Consider the following 16,334-nt stretch of genomic DNA (forward strand, 5'->3'; position numbering starts at 1 on the left):
TTTATTTTTTTTTTTAATTTTATAGCCTGGGAGCCAAGAGTGAATTTGACAGATAATATTTATAATCAACTTAATGATAGGGAACATTAACTATGAACCCCCAGTTAAGCAAAGTATTATCCCAGCAAAAAGAATTCCATTCCTCCATTACATTTGTAGAGCTATGTTATAAAAAATTGTACTCAATTATCAGATTCTGTAATTAGTCAATACAGTCTTTATAAGATATACCTAATAATATCCTCAATTTCACCTCTTAGCCTACAAAACCTAAAATATTTACTATCTGGTCCCTGGACTTGGGGGTCTCTGAGGCTCCTTACTGCTCTGGTGCTTCCCTCTGGGTGTAAGGGGGGCAGGGGAGAGGGAGAAAGAGAAAGCTTCCAGACCCTTCCCTCCTTCCTCGCAGGCTTCCACAAGGTCATGGCGGGCATCCACAAGGCCATCGAGCTGGGCTACAGCCCTGTGAAGGTGAGCCCCTGCTGCTGCTTTGAACCTCGGACTTCTGCCCCTCTAGCCTGGCTAGGCTGTCCGCTGCGGGCGTCGGGGCCCACGGCAGCCCCCCGTGCTGGCCGGTGCAGCTAGCTGTACCGTACCCCCCCTTCCTTGCCCCCTGGATCCAGCATGCCCCTGACACCCTACAAAGGAGGGGAGAAAACCAGTGAGCCCCTGGGAATCCCCAACTTAAGAACTGGGGGAGAGAGACACGGAATGGGCCCTCCAGTGGAGAACCTAGGCAGGCGCCAGACCCCCAAAGGTCATTCCTGAAAAAGAGTGCAGGGGGGACAGCCCTTGTGGTCCCCTTGTCCCCGGCCAGGTGAACTGTGTGGTGATGCGAGGCCTGAACGAGGACGAGCTCCTGGACTTCGTCGCTTTGACCGAGGGCCTCCCTCTGGATGTGCGCTTCATAGAGTACATGCCCTTCGACGGTCAGTGACCTGGAGCGGGGAGGGAGGAGGAGGTTGGGCCTGGCGGCAGAACTGGTCCAGCGCCAGGCTGAGAGCGTGGTGCGGGGATGCTGAGGACCCTGGGAAGGGTTGAGTGGGGTGGACAAGGTCTGACGGACCCTGTGGGTGCTGCTGACCCTGGGGCCTGCTGTCTGAGTAGGAATTTCCCCAGGGATGATGGGGAGGGGCCTGGGCAAGCGCCAGGGCTAGGGCTCTGATGGGGCATGAGAGACATCTCCACGTCAGGCATTGGTCTGGTTTGACCCACCTGTGTTAGGCCAGTCCTCCTGCCCTCCCATCCAAGGGGCGGAACTGATTCCTGGGCTCTGTGGGAGGATGGACCTGAAGACCCCAGGGCCCTGCAACTCTGTGACTCAGTGGCTTCCAATCCCGAGACAGGTAACAGGTGGAACTTCAAGAAGATGGTGAGCTACAAGGAGATGCTGAACACCCTCCAGCAGCAGTGGCCAGAGCTGGAGAAGCTGCCTGAGGAGGAATCCAGCACAGCCAAGGTTACGGGCAGGAGAGTGGGGCTGGGTCGGGAGGAGGAGCACGGCAGAGCGGGCACTGAGGTCGGAATGCAGTGAGGCAGGGCAGTACCATGTAGCAGGAGGCATGACCGTGCCTTCACAGCTGCCTCCTGGTGGGCAGAGCAGCAGGCTGGGCATGGGGCATGGGGCGGCTGTAAGTACCTTGTCCTAGGCCACACTTCAGTGAGCGGTGGGCGGGTGCTCTGGCCGTGTGGCCCGTGGGCCTCCGAATCCGTAGCAGGTTTGCTGTCCGGCAGGCCAGGTGCAAGCAGAGAGCTCGTAGGTCATGCATTGTGTCAGAGTCTTCTGTTGGCTGGGGGCCGCGGGTGCTCCCTTCTGTGGGGCTCCTCCGGAGAGGGCTGAAGAGTGGGGGCTCTGGTGCCCTTGGTGGCCCATCCAGCACCATCCCCACCACTGCCCTTCTTTCCCTGCTCACCCCAGACCTTTAAAATCCCTGGCTTCCGAGGCCAGCTCAGCTTCATCACGTCCATGTCTGAGCATTTCTGCGGAACCTGTAACCGACTGCGAATCACGGCTGATGGGAACCTCAAGGTAAGTGTCCCTTTCCCCACAAGGGCCCCCTTGCCACTTCTGTGTTGTCAATCTCTCTTCCCCACCTGTGCCCCCAGATGGAGGGGAGGCTAGCAGATAGCAGGGCACATGGTGTGGTTGGCGAAATAGGGTCTGTTTTGGGGGGAGCATGGGGACAGAAGGTGAAAGTGAACCCATGGCCTTCCTTCCCAGGGCCCCTACAGTAACTTCCAGTTGATTGGGAGCCACTTGCCAGGCTCGATGTTACCAGGGTGGGCAGGGAAGAGGTGAAGGGTCAATGTGCCCTGGACCGCAGCCCCCACCCGATGGGCCCCTTTCCAGGCCAGGGACTCAGCTCTGAAACCAGCGTCCATTACTCATACCTGGTCAGCACATACCGTGCCTTCAGCCCTGTGGAGAATGTCCAAGAGGTGTAGACCTACTCGTTCCCTTTAGAGGCAGTCTCATTGATAAGACCCAATAAAGAGCTGATGTGTGGCAGTGCATAATTCGGTGTCAGATGAGTGGCCAGACAGGCTGTGAGGGTGGTGAGCTTTGAGGGAGCGTGTCCTGGACACTGGTGACCTTGAAGAGTGGAGAAGGAGGGCGAGGGAGGACACTTGTCTGGAGTTCGTGCTAATGTGGCTGGGGCAGATTAACGCCAGATATCCCCAGGTGAAATGTAAGTGTGTGTTCTATGGACAGTAGGGTGCTGTGCAGTTTCTGGATAAGGGAGGACATGACTCCCGTTCGTGTCTGAGGAAGAATAACGCACTGGTTGAATTTGGAAACAGGAAGACTAGTCAGATGGCCCTTTAACAGTGTTCCATGTAGGCAAGAGTGGGAGGCGAGGACAGGAAGGAGGAATGAAGGAGCTGGTAAGGCATGCGGGGGGGGCGGCGGGGGGCTGGCCGAGAAGGTGTCCGGGGGGCTGGTCGGCTTTGGGAGCTGTTTAGCATGGGGGAGGAGGGAGATCAGAGATCAGATGCATGGAGTTGGACATCCAGAAGGGACCATCCAGCACTTGTTCAAAAGCCAGGGCTTTTTTTCTGGGCCGGAGATGTGGAATTGCCCTAAAATATGGGTGGCATCTGTCTAGTCAGGGCTCCTTCAGGACATGGAAGGTGGGGCTCTGAAGAGAGGCTATCTATAGTGTGGGGTGAAGGGGACTTAGAAGGGATGTCGAGGCACCTGGGGGAGAGGGAGGGGGAGGGGAGGAAGCGGCGTCCCCAGGGCCCACGGAGAGCTGTAGCCTGGCAGGGTGGCCGCCTGGTTGGAGCCGCAGCTGTGGAGGGGAGCAGTAACCACCTGAGAAGGCAGAGCCTGGAAGAAGCAGGGCAGCAATGCCCGATCTTTCTCTCCTCTCACTCTCCAATCTCCCAGCAGCCAACCGAGGCAGAAGCCCGCTGGAGGGGATCTCAGAAGGTGGAGCCCCTGGGTGCGGAGGGCGGACCCTGGGGCCTGGTGGGGGAGTGAGGGATGGGGCCTAGCCAGCAGGGTGAAGCAGGTGTACCTTCCGCTTAGATTCTGTCTAGCTGCTCTAGTGCTCTCCGCCCTCAGAGGCGCCCCAGACGTCCCTCTGTCCTCTGTGTCCACACTGCCTTCTATGGAGCGGGCACATAGTAGACGCTTTATAAACTTTTGTGGGAGAAGGGTCGGTATCTCACTTGCTGGGACTGTCTCCTCCAGCCCTGAGCCCCCAGAGCAGCCAGCCTCCCTCGGAAGGCGGGGCGTGGCGAGTTTGAATGGCCTCAAGATGCCAGCTCCACCAGGCCTGTGCTGTTCAGCCATCAGTCCAGGTCACAAACTGGAGTGGGTGCAGGGGCAGGCGGGTAATGGCTGTGAGTGTAGGGACCAGGAGGGGACGGGTGAAGTGGGATGTTCGTGCTGCATCTGGGGGGACTGCCGGGACTCAGCCGATTGGGGTCCGTTCTCAAGGCAATAGGCTACTCTGTGGAACGTCTCAGGAGAAGGTATGGATCTGGATTTTTATGTGCTGTCTCTGTTGGCAACTGTGTAATTTTTTATGGTATGCTCTATAAGCTGAAGGTAACCTGACGGTAAATCAGTTGTAGGCTGTGAGATGTCTGATTTTGCTTCCTGCCCCTCTGGCCTCTCTAACTTCACCATCCGGCACCTTCTGTCCCTCACTGCAGGAAGTCCTGCCTTGAGTGTGACCCAGCCACAGGAGGCCTGGATGCTGGCGCTCAGCCCACGGGGGACTCTAGGCAGGGGGGCCAAGGCTCCGGGCCAAGGGAGGCATGTTCTCACCCCCATGGTGACCGCCCACAGGTCTGCCTCTTCGGGAACTCAGAGGTGTCTCTACGGGATCACCTGCGGGCAGGGGCCTCCGAGGAGGAGCTGCTGAGGATCATCGGGGCCGCTGTGGGCAGGAAGAAGCGGCAGCATGCAGGTAAGGGGTGGGCATGGGGAAGGCCGGGCTGGCTGGCTGCCGAGTGGGCCGGAGGGGCTGAGGGGACAGAGCAAAGATTGGCAGGAAGCCAGTGGGACTCCGTGCCCGTCGTGGTGCCCAGTCCGTCCTGTGGCACTTACAGACCGGGGGTGTGGTGATGGTTCTCCCTCGGGGGCATGGGCACAGCAGAGCCTGTGCAGGAGAGGGAGCCCTGAATTCTCTTGGGCTGTTTGATCGGGTAGAGGGGAAGGGGAGGTGGGGGGGAGGGGCACTGCACCTGTCTCATCCCACACCTTGCCTTCTGTCAGGAGGGCGGGGTCCCGGGCACCCACTGTGTCCCCCAAGGGCACCCATTCTGGCTCTGTCGTGGGTGACTTTGCAGTGTGCAGCAGGGGCTTTTTGTCAGGGTGCGCCTAGGTGAGTGCATGTCCCCGGGTTGTCATACCACTGTGTCCACCATGGTTTCAGTGAACTCTCCTTTCCCCACCCCTCCCGTCCCCCTTTCCTGCTTTCCTCTCCCTCCCCATCTTTCCCTTACCCCAGGCATGTTCAGTATTGCCCAGATGAAGAACCGGCCCATGATCCTCATCGGTGGGTGACCCATCAGTACGTAACCACTCACCCTTGTCCCTGGGGGATCCCGGGGGGTGGGGCTCCTGCCCTAAGGTACCCCCCAGATCCTGCATTTCATCCTGATGTTCACATCCTTGTGTTTCTTCTGCTCCTCTTCCATCTTCTCTCAACCCTCCAGCTTTCCTGTGTCTTCTCTTCCCTGGGGGTTGCTCCCCCTCGGTCTATGTGCCACAGAAGTCATCCTTTTCTCTTACTGGAAATTGAGGCAGGGTGCCCTCCAGGTTTATGATCACTAAGGTGGTTGTGCCCCGAACATGGAACTCCTGGTTAAGACAGAGACCCTGTCCTGGGCTCTGGAAACTCCCAACCTAGATACCATTACAGGAGCTGGGCAGAGCTTGGGGCAGCCAGCTAAGAATATTCCTGATCTTTTCAGGGAGGAGGCAGCCAGGATCTCAACTGCCTAGTTCCTTAACTCCTGGGACCTTATATGCATAAAGTCCCATGTGTTCTCTGGGGAACTGGCTGGCCCATCAGGAGCTTTACGGATGCTGCTACCTGTCTGCCAAAATGCCCAGACGAGAGCAGGGGAGGCCTTGGCCACAGCCAGATCTGGGCTTCTGAATTGTACCAGCAGGCAAGAGAAAGCAGTGAGAAAAACTAGGGGAAGGGATTCGCTTCTCCAGGGGTTGGAACCAAGTGAGTGCAGGGGCCCAGAGGAAGGCAGGCTGGTGTGGGCCAGAGACAGCCCAAGGACTACCTCCCATACCAGCCTCCCAAAGAAGGGAAGGCAGCTCACCGAAGCCCTCCCTTGGGAAGAAAACTTGACCATCTCTCTTCTTCCCTCACTTCCAGCATCATAGTCCTACGGATGGGCCTCTACCCATGCTGACACACCTTGATGGCAAGGAGTGGGGCATGCCTTTGTGGCCACCCTGGGAGTGAGGTTGTACCTCTGACATTGGCCAGGTGGGGGCCCAGAGCTGGGAAGCTGGATATTGGGAGACCTATTTGCTTCATAAGGTATATTATTCCTCTCAAGGACACAGAGTAATAAGCTGGTCTGGTTTCTGTAAAACCAGGAGTTGCCTAGAACAGGGCCTCCGACTTTCATGTGCACATGAATCGCTTGGGGATCTTGTCATTTCAGAGTCGGGTTTGGGACTGGGGCTCTGCACCAGACCACCCTTTGGGTAACAAGAGCCTGCAAGGCTCCCAAGGCCCTTGGCACCATTTGGATCAGCCTGTCACTCTGTGGGTACTTCTGATGTCCTTGAGGGGGCTTCAAAGACATTGTTGAAATAGATACAATATTTCCCTTACTATCTTCTCTGTAAATTCGATAATTACTGTTAACTCTTCATAGAGAATGTGAAGAGGAGAGAGTAACGGTGGTTGGTAGTTCAGGCTGAGACCTCACTGTAGCTTCCAGAAAAATGCGGGGACAGGGAAAGGTCATGTGATCGGGCTGCAGTCTTTGGACCTTAGGTGTTTCTGAAGGGAACTTCGGCGACAAGGAAGTTGGTGTGGAGGAGAGCACAGGAGTGCCCCCTCCACTCCCGCGGGCCCAGAGGTACTGGTGGGGCTGTGCCCTGCGCAGCGCCTGCCGTGAGGGGCTGCAGACCTGTATTCTGGGACCCTCTGTCTGCATACCTCATGCTTTCTCTCTTCTCACTGTGCTCTTCGCTCTTCACCCCTCTCTCCCCAGTGTGGAAGCAAGAACTCGAGGTGGGCAGGGAAAGGGTGGGAGAAGAGGTGGGGGAAAACACTTCCCTTTTGGGCTTAGCCTTTCTTCTCTTTCCTTCTTGCTTTTCAGAGTTACTTTTGATGCTCCAAGATTCCCCACCAGCCATTCCAAGCATTTCCTCCCAGGACCCCTTTCGTGTTCAGGGTATAAGACACAGAGGGAGTTTCTCCAACCAGATGATGATTTTGTGGAGAGGAGGCTGGGTCCCCCAGACCCCTCTCCTTGCCCAGCGGCTGCTGGGGTCCGTCTGCCCGCAAAGACACTGCAGTTCCCACCTCAACTCAGATGCCAACCCAAAGTGCCTTAGTGCAGTGTCCCGGGCTCCTGGCACCCCCTCAGGACCCCTGCCAACCTCGGACCAACTAACCCATGTGGACACAGCAGGACGGGCAGCTATGGTAGATGTGGGCGGGAAGCCAGACACGGAGCGGGTGGCTGTGGCCTCAGCCGTGGTCCTCCTGGGGCCCATGGCCTTCAAGCTCATCCAGGAGAACCAGCTCAAGAAGGGTGATGCCCTGGCGGTGGCCCAGCTGGCCGGAGTCCAGGCAGCCAAGCTGACCAGCCAGCTGATTCCTCTGTGCCACCACGTGGCGCTGAGCCACGTGCAGGTAGGGCTGGAGCTGGACAGCACACGCCATGCGGTGGGGATCCGGGTGTCCTGCCGGGCTCGGGGCCCCACCGGGGTGGAGATGGAAGCCCTGACCGCTGCTGCCGTGGCCGCCCTCACTGTGTACGACATGTGCAAGGCTGTCAGCAGAGACATTGTGTTGGGGGAGATCAAGCTCCTGAGCAAGACCGGGGGTCAGCGGGGGGACTTCCAGCGGACTTAGAGTTCTTGCCCCGCACCCCCTGGCCCAGCCAGGTCAAGATGGGATGCAGTTCCGGCAAGTTCCTGTAACCCTGTCCCTGTTTACCTCCACCAGCAGGAGCCTGAGGTCAGCCCACCCCTTTACCGCGACACCATCTCTAGTGAGCTGCACGGTCTCCTGTCAGCCTCCCTGGACACTCCGGTCATGGGGTGGGGGGGGGGGTGGTCGCCGCGAGCAGCGCTGGAGAGCCGAGAAATCACATTGCCTGAAATAGCCCCCAGAGAACCCATGCAGTTTCAGACAGCCCAGTCTATAACTTCCACTCCTCATTTTGGGTTTCCTCTTCTCCTTCCGTGGGGGGAGCATAAGGGCTCATGAAGCAGAGGGAACCCACTTTGAGGAGGGAAGGGCATGGTTTGCATTAAGAATGTTCTACTACTTCTCTAAAGCAGTTTTGCCTTCCCGAGTTTGGGGAGCTGCACCCCACCAACCCTCTGAAGGGGCCAGTTCCCGCCTCATTTTGCCTGCGTCTAGGCCCCCTTGAACTTGCAGGGTCTTGGCTTCACCATTGCACTCGTCCTGCTAGCAGCTCCCTTTCCCAGCCTCTTCTGCTTGAACTGGACATACAACAGGCAGGAGCCCTGAGGACTCCTGCCCCAGGCACACACCCCACGCCTGGCCCTGCGCACTGCTGTTCCACCCACTGCCCACACCCCTTTATTCTGGGACATATCCGGGAAAGAAGAGAGCTGAAGATGGCCTTCACCCTCACAGTGCACAAAATAAAGCCACGATGTCAGCTTTGGAGATGCAAGAATGCGGACTCTCTCTGTGGAGGGCACTGAGCTGCCATGAAGTCATGCCCCTGCCCTCCCCTCCACCCCCCCGCCGGGGAAAGAGGAGCAGGAAGGGTGCTATAAAAGCCAAAGGGGCACATGCTCTGTAGCTCCCCCGTCTTCCCTTGGGAGAAGGTAGGAGTGAAGTGGGAGGCCTAGAGATGCACCGCCTGCAGGAAGTGTCCAGTGGGGGTGTCCAAAGCTCAAGGGGGTGCACTTACTTAGAGGTTCCTGGTCTGCACATCCCCAGACACTGGACTGGTTGGCTGGGTTCGCCTCTGTGGGTAGGCATCTTCGAGTCTATCCTCGGTGGCACCCCCTGCCTGCCTGCTTCCCCTCTGCCCTACACCCACAGGTGCTGGCGAATGTTTGACAACCAGCTCTTGGGAAAAGAAAAGGCCAAATTCCGTGGCCGATTTCACACTACCCATACAATGTGAACCGGCTGGCAAAACTTTTGAAAATGTAACGACTGGTGTTCTCAGAGTAGACATGAGCTGGCTCCAACCCTCCCCCCGGCCCCCGTGCGTGCTCCCGAGCACACCTCACGTCCCCACACGGGAAGAAAGCACAGGTTTCAAGGCAGGCTGGATGGGGATGGTATGGATTTAATATTTTTTTAGTATTACAATATATTCTTATAAAAATGGTGCAGGTAAAAAGGACGCTGCAGATTTTGTACATTAGCCTCACTTGTCGTCTGAGACAGCTTGGTGAAAGCAGCCAGGGCATGGAGGCATCCCTGGTAAAGGCTGGAGGAAAATGGCACCCCAGTTGGTAAAGATGGGATGGGGGTGGGGAGAGCCTGGACCAGACCCTTCCCTCTCCACCTGGAGAATTGTTTTTCCTCCTGCTGCCCCAAACACACCTGTCTTCCCTCACCGGGAAGGAGGTGTGGGTGCTGCTGCTGAGAAGGGGACAGGTTGGATTAGGTTAACTGAATTTTACATTGGACACAAAATTAGACAGCTGGAGGAATTTACCTGAAGGGAGCAAGAGGGGTGAGAAGGACACTGAGGAAAGACTAAGGAACAAATAGGCGTAAACATTTAGCATATCCAGGACCAACTCCTCCACCATCTCCACGGGACCCCAGCCCCTTGCTGAGGCGACTGTGATGGTGCATGGTCCAAGGCACTGTTGTAGATCTGGCTATTCTACTGGCCAGAGCTAGAAAAAATAAATAGAGAAGGAAAAAAATCTTTCAGGGTGAGAAGCCTGAGCCCTGGAACAAGGTATGTGTCCTCTGTAAACAGGTAAACCAAAGTGTGCTTTTCTGTGGATCCAGAATGTCTTGAACGACTTCTATATTCCTTGTCTTTCCTGGTGTGTATCCAGTCTTCCATGGCGAGTGGGAATGCCACAGTTTGAACATGCTGGTGATAGAAGCAGAGCTCGCCCCTGTCCCCTGCAGGGGAGGTTGACCTCAGCCCAGCCAGTTTGGGAGAGGACCTTCAGAGACCCCACCCATGACCTTCCCATCATCCCAACGCCAGCTTCTGGTGGGGGGGCGCACGCTGCTGGGTAGACAGATGGGTATAACAGAGCCCTCTGCAGCTGTTCTTCCTTGAAGCCTTCATCTTGCCTTCACCTGGACTCCAGGATGGCCTCTTCCCCTCTAGCCTGGCCAGGCTTGCATTTGCTCACATCCCTCCCCCCCCTCAAACCAACACATGCTGGGCTCACCAACACTATGCCCCCCCCCCTGCCGCCCCCGCAGCTACTCTGGCCCTACCCTAGGAGTCTGATGTAGGGAAAAGATGATAAGCAGCTGAGGAGTGGGCCTAGTCCACCAGTGTGGCCACTGGCAATAACCCTGAGCTGGAGGAGTAGGTTGGAAGGTGAGAAACAAAGAGAAGGGCCGGGAGATAGAATGGCAAGGAGCTGGTTGATGGAGAGTCAGGCAGGCCGGACTCTAAGGATAATAGGTCAACTCTAGGGCAAAGAAATGGATTGAAAAGACAAACCTTGATGGAGTTGACCTTTCCTTCTTTCAGAAGATAGAAGTTTTGTTTAGACACAGCCATTGTTCCCCACCCCACCCCCAACCAAGGACAGCTCAAGATGTACAGAATGGAAGGTGGGAGTGGATGGGAGGACCAGAATGGACCCCTGGGAAGTCTGACTGAAGAACTGAATTGAGAGGTGGGTCCCAGCCCCCATCCCATCTCTGGTACCCAGCCTTCTGCCCTTGGTTCCTTCAGGCAGTGCATCCCCCCGGGAAACTGCTTCTCCATATCCCATCTCCCTAGCTTCCCCTGCCTGCTCTGGCCCCCAGTTTGAATGCCTCAGCGATCACATGTAAATGCAGAGGGCAGCTCTGGCCCTTTGGACCATCTCAGGACACCCCAGGGCCGGCCTTAGCCAGGTCCACGTGGTTTGAAGCAGTCTTCCGCAGGCTGGACAGAGGGGGAGGTCCCCGTGGCTTCTGCCCTGAGACAGACCTTAGAGAAAGAGTTTGGGGTCTGATGAACAGGAAGTGGTAGACCAGGGAGCACCAGAGTGGAGCTAGGCATTCAAGTGCTGCCCTCTAGTGAGGGGCTATCAGAATTCCCAGCCAACAGGTGTGGTCACTGTCTCGCTTCAAGACTGGTTGGGTTGTAGAGAGGATGTGTGAGGAGAGCTTTGTTCCAGGGTCCCTAGGCCCAAGGCACGAGGTGTGATGGTCGGGTCTTTCTTGAACCCCTTACCAGATTCATCAAGTACCTGATCGTGAGCCATAGTTGTGGGAACCCAAAGGTGAGCGTTCTGAGATTCAGGATTAGTAGATAGGAGGGAGATGGCGGTAGGGAAGGAAGGGAGAGACTTAAGACATGTGGAAGAGGGGCCAAAGGACTTGTGATGTAGGAAACAGGCACTGCTACTCTGTGTCCTGGTGACTTGGTCCCTGTATCGTCTTCCCAGCACTTTTTCTGAAACCTATCTAGCTAGACTATCTAATGCCTCTTCCTTTTCCATCCAAGAGGAAAGTTTGCCCCCAGATCCATGTTCCATTAAGCCTCCTCTTGGGGGATGGGGGCCTGCATTCTCTCACCCTGGCTCTCAGGGGGCCCACCCCACCATGAACTCCCTACTGCACATGAATCCGGACAAGGCCCATGGACCTGTCCAGTCCAGATCTGGAACAGTTGTGTGCCAACACGTATGTGCCCTTGCTGGGGTGGGGGTGGGGGGGGCGGGGGGCAGGGCTCCTTCAGCAGGGCCTGGCAGGGATGTCTAAGTCCGCCTTGGATGCAGAAAGAATAACGGAACAGGAGATGTGAGGAGCCCCTCCAGGTAAGTGCGGGGACCCCTGGTCCTGCCATGCACTGCCCCCACCCCAGGGCCCAGCCCAGGGCCCGTTGCAACCGAGCACCAAATTGTCTAAGGATCACGGCCACCTCCGCTCAGCCCCTCAGCCCACCCCCGTCTCCTGCCTCCTGCTGTGGCCAGTCCCCAGGTCAATAATTTAGTCTGCTTATTGCCCGTTCCCGGGTGACTTCCAAGGCCTGGCTCCCCGACCGCTTGCGGCTGCGCTTCAGCTTGCATAAGTCCTTGTCAAACACTTCACCCGAGCGCAGGGCTGACACCAGGTCGTCGAACTCGCCGCCTTCCTCCAGCGCGCTGCCAGCGTGGGCCTTCCGCTGCCGCTGCCACCGCTCCCGCTCCCTCTGCTCCTTCAGCTGCAGGAGGAGGAAGAGTGAGAGGTGGGCTGAGGCCAGAGCAGCCACCCACAGTCCAGCTGTCAAACGAGTGGCCTCCCAGCAGTCACGAACTCCAACCTGTGCACCCTGAGGCCTGTGTTGACCAGCTGGCCCCACTTTCCTGCTTCCTGAGACACCCTGTATCTCCCCGCTGCCTCCTGCTCTCCCCCAGTAGCACCCCACTCAGCCCAGCCCTCTCACCATGGTTTCCATGCGTGCCCGCCGTTCCTCCTCTTCTTTCCTCTTCCTCATGGCCTCCAGGTCCTGCCGGGCCTCCAAGAAGGCCTGCAGGAAGGTGTCAAAGATTCCAAAGAATTCGTCTGGTTGCATCTTGCTGTCCTGCTCCCCAAAGTGCATCAGGGCCTTGGAGAACTGTTAGGGGGAAAGGGGTGGTGAGAGTCTGCCCCCGCCCCAAAGCATGGTGGCTCAGCCCGTGTGGTGAATTGGGTTCCAGTCAGCACAGAGCCCAGTCCAAGGCTGGGGACCTTTGACAGAGGGGAGCAGGGCTGGAGAGGGGGAGACACCTGCTATCATCAAGGAAGGGACAAGGCTGAAGGAAAAGCTTGAGGGTGACACCAAGGGGAGGTTGGGAACTCAAGCTGGCTGACAGAGGCTGCCCAAAGCTACCATTGGGCCTGTTACGGTGTAGGTATGGGATCAGGAGCTGCAGACCTTGGGAAGTACTTCCTAAGGTCACAAACTCAAGAGGACCCAGCGATCATATAGTTATTGGGCTAATTTAACTCCTCTGTGCCTCAATTTCCTCAGCTGTAAAATGGGGACAATAGATTCTACCTCATAGTGTTGTGAGGGTGAGGTGAGTTAATAGATGTAAAACATTAGCTCTAATTGTGTGTGTCAGGCACTGTTCTGACATTTATTGACAGCTACCATCTCTAATTCAACCCAGAGTGTGCCTGGACCAGCGTGGGCATCTCAGGCTTACCCCAGACCTCCTGAGTGAGGACCCCTACCAATGGGGTCCATGAGGATGTTGGGAAGCCAGGAAGAGGCAATAGCAACTGTGACCAAAGCTGAGCTCTGGAGTCAGGATTCTAACCCAGCTCTGTCCATCACAGCTGGGAAACCTTGGGCAAGTTTCTTAACCTCTCTATATCTCAGTGTACATACTTGTACAATGGGGTAATAACCTTTTAAGGTTATTTAAGGTAGGTCATGCAATAAATAATGTAAAATACCACATGGTACCTACACCTGGTAAATGGCTTATGATCTTTGCAACAGATTTGCTATTGCTTTTCTTAAGGGAGTGAGGAAATTATTTTTCCTCAAAGCTCTGTGACTCTGGGTTTGTCCCTCTGGGCCATCTGGGGTAGGAATGGGTGAAGGAGCTGTGTCTATGTAAAAAGTTGAGGGGGGAGGGGTTAGGATGGGGGTCAGACTGGGAGCTTGGGCCACACTTACCTTGTCCCTGGCCTCATTCAGTTGGTCTTCCAGCTCTGAGAAGCTGAAGCTGGAGACAGTGATGAAGTCACTCATGACTGGGACAAACTTGTCATTCGGTTCCCGTGCCTGGCGCTTCTGATATTCCAGCTCCTGAGGAGGGAGAGTGATATGCTGGTTAGATGGGTGCCAGCATAAAAGTCAGGAATTCTGAGGGTCACCACATCTCCCACCCTTCCCTGCCTAAGCTCTCACAATCTTTGCCACCCTTAGAATTGTGTGAGACATCCCTCATGCACCACTGCCATCTTTCTTTCTCCAGATGCTTGCCTCCCAGTGTGGTCTGGGACCAGCAACAGCATCACCTGGGACATCTGAAGAAATACAGATGCTCAGGCTCTAGCCCAGACCTAGGGAATCTGCATTTCAACAAGACCTGTAGGTGATGCATGTGCAGAATCAAGTGTGAGATGCATTTCTAAATCTCCTAGCTGATACGGATGCTGCTGGTCATGGGCCATGCTTTGAGTAGCACTTTAAAAGGCTATAAATTGGAAATTGCCCCCTCCACCACCACAGTGGCAATGGAAAGTTCTTTCTCATATTTACCTTCATTCTCTAACTCATTCTCCCCTTACCTGCCTACCACCCCCTTCCCCCAGTGAAGATGGGAAGGGTCTCGAGTTCCTAAATGTGGATGACAAAGGATTGGGGCCATTGCCATATGGGACTAGGCTAGCCTAGGGCCAGAGACCGTATCATCTGAGAAGCCATCAGAGCAGGAATGGTGATCACTAGACACCTGGGTGCAGCCCCCAGATCCTCTACTGACCCAGGGAGAAGAGACATAAGGCAGGAATTTCTGGGGATAGCTGTGCCCAGTGTCACACACTATGTGCTACCTGTGCCTAATTGGCTTCCAAGAGATGTAGATACTCTTTCCTATCCACTTGAATTAGACTTAAGCATGGGGCCAATTTATGATTCATTCTCCTCTAGTGCCCAATACACATGCTGGACAGTAACCTCGCTAGTCTCAGATGTCCCCTCATTGAGAGTCTAAATTTAAGCCCTAAATAATCCAGTCATCCTTTCCTATGGGCTAGCTCTGTTGCTGCCTATCACTTGGTCAAATGATAGACCCCCAGATAGTAGGCCTCCAGATGGCAGACCCTGTCTGATGCATTTCTGTGTCCCAAAGTTCCTGTCTGGGGTGCTAGAATAACTGGCACAGGGTATGGCCTTCAGCACAGACACAGGCAGCACCCCCTCAAACCCAGGCAGGCATAGATGATGTACTCACCACCTCAACTGCTCTGAGGCCCCTCCTGAGGTTGCTCACCTCCTTCTCCAGCTCTGCCAGGCTGTGGGAAGACACACAGGAAGAGAGAATTGCTGAGGGTGGTTCAGGCAGATGGCAGTGCCAAGCGCAATGACCTTGGAGTCAGTAGACCCATGCTCCAGCCCTGCTAAATCACCTCCCCTCTGTGCTCTGTCTGTGCTTCTATAAAATAACAGGGGTAAAACTTATATTCTGAAGATCCTTCCAGATCAGAAATGTTACGTTGAATATTAGGTTTCTAACACATGGCTTCTGACTTGAATTCTTTTTGATACCAGCAGGTAATACTTAAAACTCTTAATATGGTGTCCTGCATGCAGTAAGCACTTGTTGCATATTAACCATTTTCCACTGCATTTCTGCTTCTGTTGGAGATGCTTCTATCAGCCTGTGGCTGTTGGGGTCTGACTTCTTGCCTGTAGCAGATATCATTTGTGCCACATCCATATCTCCTTGGACCATCCATTGTAGTGTACAATCCTGACTTCCAATGATGCGAGCACTTTCTCTGGATCCCAGAGCTCCCTCTGCCTGTACCTATGGCCAGAGTCATGCCCTGCCCAGAGACACTCAGCCAATGACTGACAGGAGATGGGGTATGATATCCTAGCTCCCTCATCTCTCAGATGGGATAAGTTGAATAAGTGTCCTAAGCGGTCTCACAGACTTCCCTGGAGGGATGTCCCAGGGGTAGCTGGCTTAATAATACTTCCGTTATTAGTATTCTTCCCACCCCTGGCTCACTTCCCCACTGTGTTTCCTAGGAGCATGTCTGAAATAAGGATTTGAGAGCAAGTAGCCAGTCTTCATTTGGTTCTCCTAAAAGCAGACCCTGAGACACTGTCCATTCCTAGTCATCCCACAGTAGCAACAAAAGGAAATTTAGACAAGAGTGCTGTGATCACAGGGAGAAAGAAGTCTTGGAAGGGCCCCTCACTTGACTTTGGCAGCTTCTGGAAGATGCTGTAGCTCTGAGGGCATGTTTAGGATGTCAGGGAAGTGCTTCTCCAGGATCATGATCAGGTAATGGAGCAGAGAGATGTTTCTGTGGATGAAAGGTCGGGTAAAGGAATGAAGGCCAGGAAGAAACTAGGGGGAGGGGTCAGGGGGAAAAGGCAAGGAGTTAGGGTTGGAAATGGGAGGAGGAAGGGAGAGGCCAGGGTGGGGTGAGATGGAAGATAAGGAAGCAGACAAGATCCCACCTGTCAATGCTGGACTTGGTATCTGCAATCTTGTTGAGGCTGGCCACCCGGAACCCATAGGCACCCCCACGCTGCCCTTTGTTCATGAAGTTGCCAATGGCCAGGATGACCTCAAGCATCTGCCTTAAACGCTTGCTGCGGATCAGCTCCCGGGAGGCCAGCAGGATGGCTAGGAGAGTAGGGGCAGGTCAGAGCCCTGCAGAGACTGGGCCAGGGCAGCTGGTCCCCTTGAACGCCAGGATGATGCCACCACGAAGTCCAGTCTTCAACTCTCAGAGGGGCAGAGACGATACCCACACCTCAACAGATTGATTTAC

General features: G+C 55.4%; 2 protein-coding genes across 7 annotated transcripts in view; one reads left to right on the top strand and one right to left on the bottom strand.

The window, feature by feature from the left end:
- Positions 1 to 8,352, top strand: part of MOCS1 (molybdenum cofactor synthesis 1) — a 36,565-nt gene extending 28,213 nt beyond the window's left edge. For 2 of the 4 annotated variants that reach the window (XM_032409879.1, XM_032409881.1), the window contains 7 exons: positions 410 to 471; positions 818 to 929; positions 1,347 to 1,459; positions 1,919 to 2,029; positions 4,301 to 4,421; positions 4,965 to 5,012; positions 6,811 to 8,352. In XM_032409879.1, coding sequence (XP_032265770.1) covers positions 410 to 471; positions 818 to 929; positions 1,347 to 1,459; positions 1,919 to 2,029; positions 4,301 to 4,421; positions 4,965 to 5,012; positions 6,811 to 7,571 — 1,328 coding nt within the window. In that variant the 3' untranslated portion in view covers positions 7,572 to 8,352. Of the gene's footprint in view, positions 1 to 409; positions 472 to 817; positions 930 to 1,346; positions 1,460 to 1,918; positions 2,030 to 4,300; positions 4,422 to 4,964; positions 5,028 to 6,810 lie in introns of all 4 variants that reach the window. The other 2 variants (XM_032409882.1, XM_032409880.1) reach the window with 2 other exon arrangements.
- A 174-nt stretch (positions 8,353 to 8,526) lies between these two features.
- The window catches only part of DAAM2 (dishevelled associated activator of morphogenesis 2), a 126,429-nt gene continuing 118,621 nt past the window's right edge, over positions 8,527 to 16,334 (bottom strand). For all 3 annotated transcript variants that reach the window (XM_032409878.1, XM_032409877.1, XM_032409876.1), the window contains 6 exons: positions 16,018 to 16,186; positions 15,753 to 15,860; positions 14,777 to 14,837; positions 13,495 to 13,626; positions 12,271 to 12,441; positions 8,527 to 12,048 (listed from right to left, as the gene is read on the bottom strand). In XM_032409878.1, the coding sequence (XP_032265769.1) occupies positions 11,827 to 12,048; positions 12,271 to 12,441; positions 13,495 to 13,626; positions 14,777 to 14,837; positions 15,753 to 15,860; positions 16,018 to 16,186 (863 nt within the window). In that variant the 3' untranslated portion in view covers positions 8,527 to 11,826. The remainder of the gene's footprint in view (positions 12,049 to 12,270; positions 12,442 to 13,494; positions 13,627 to 14,776; positions 14,838 to 15,752; positions 15,861 to 16,017; positions 16,187 to 16,334) is intronic.

This window comes from Phoca vitulina, unplaced genomic scaffold, assembly GCF_004348235.1.
Source record: "Phoca vitulina isolate PV1807 unplaced genomic scaffold, GSC_HSeal_1.0 scaffold11, whole genome shotgun sequence".
Classification (NCBI taxonomy): Eukaryota; Metazoa; Chordata; class Mammalia; order Carnivora; family Phocidae; genus Phoca; species Phoca vitulina.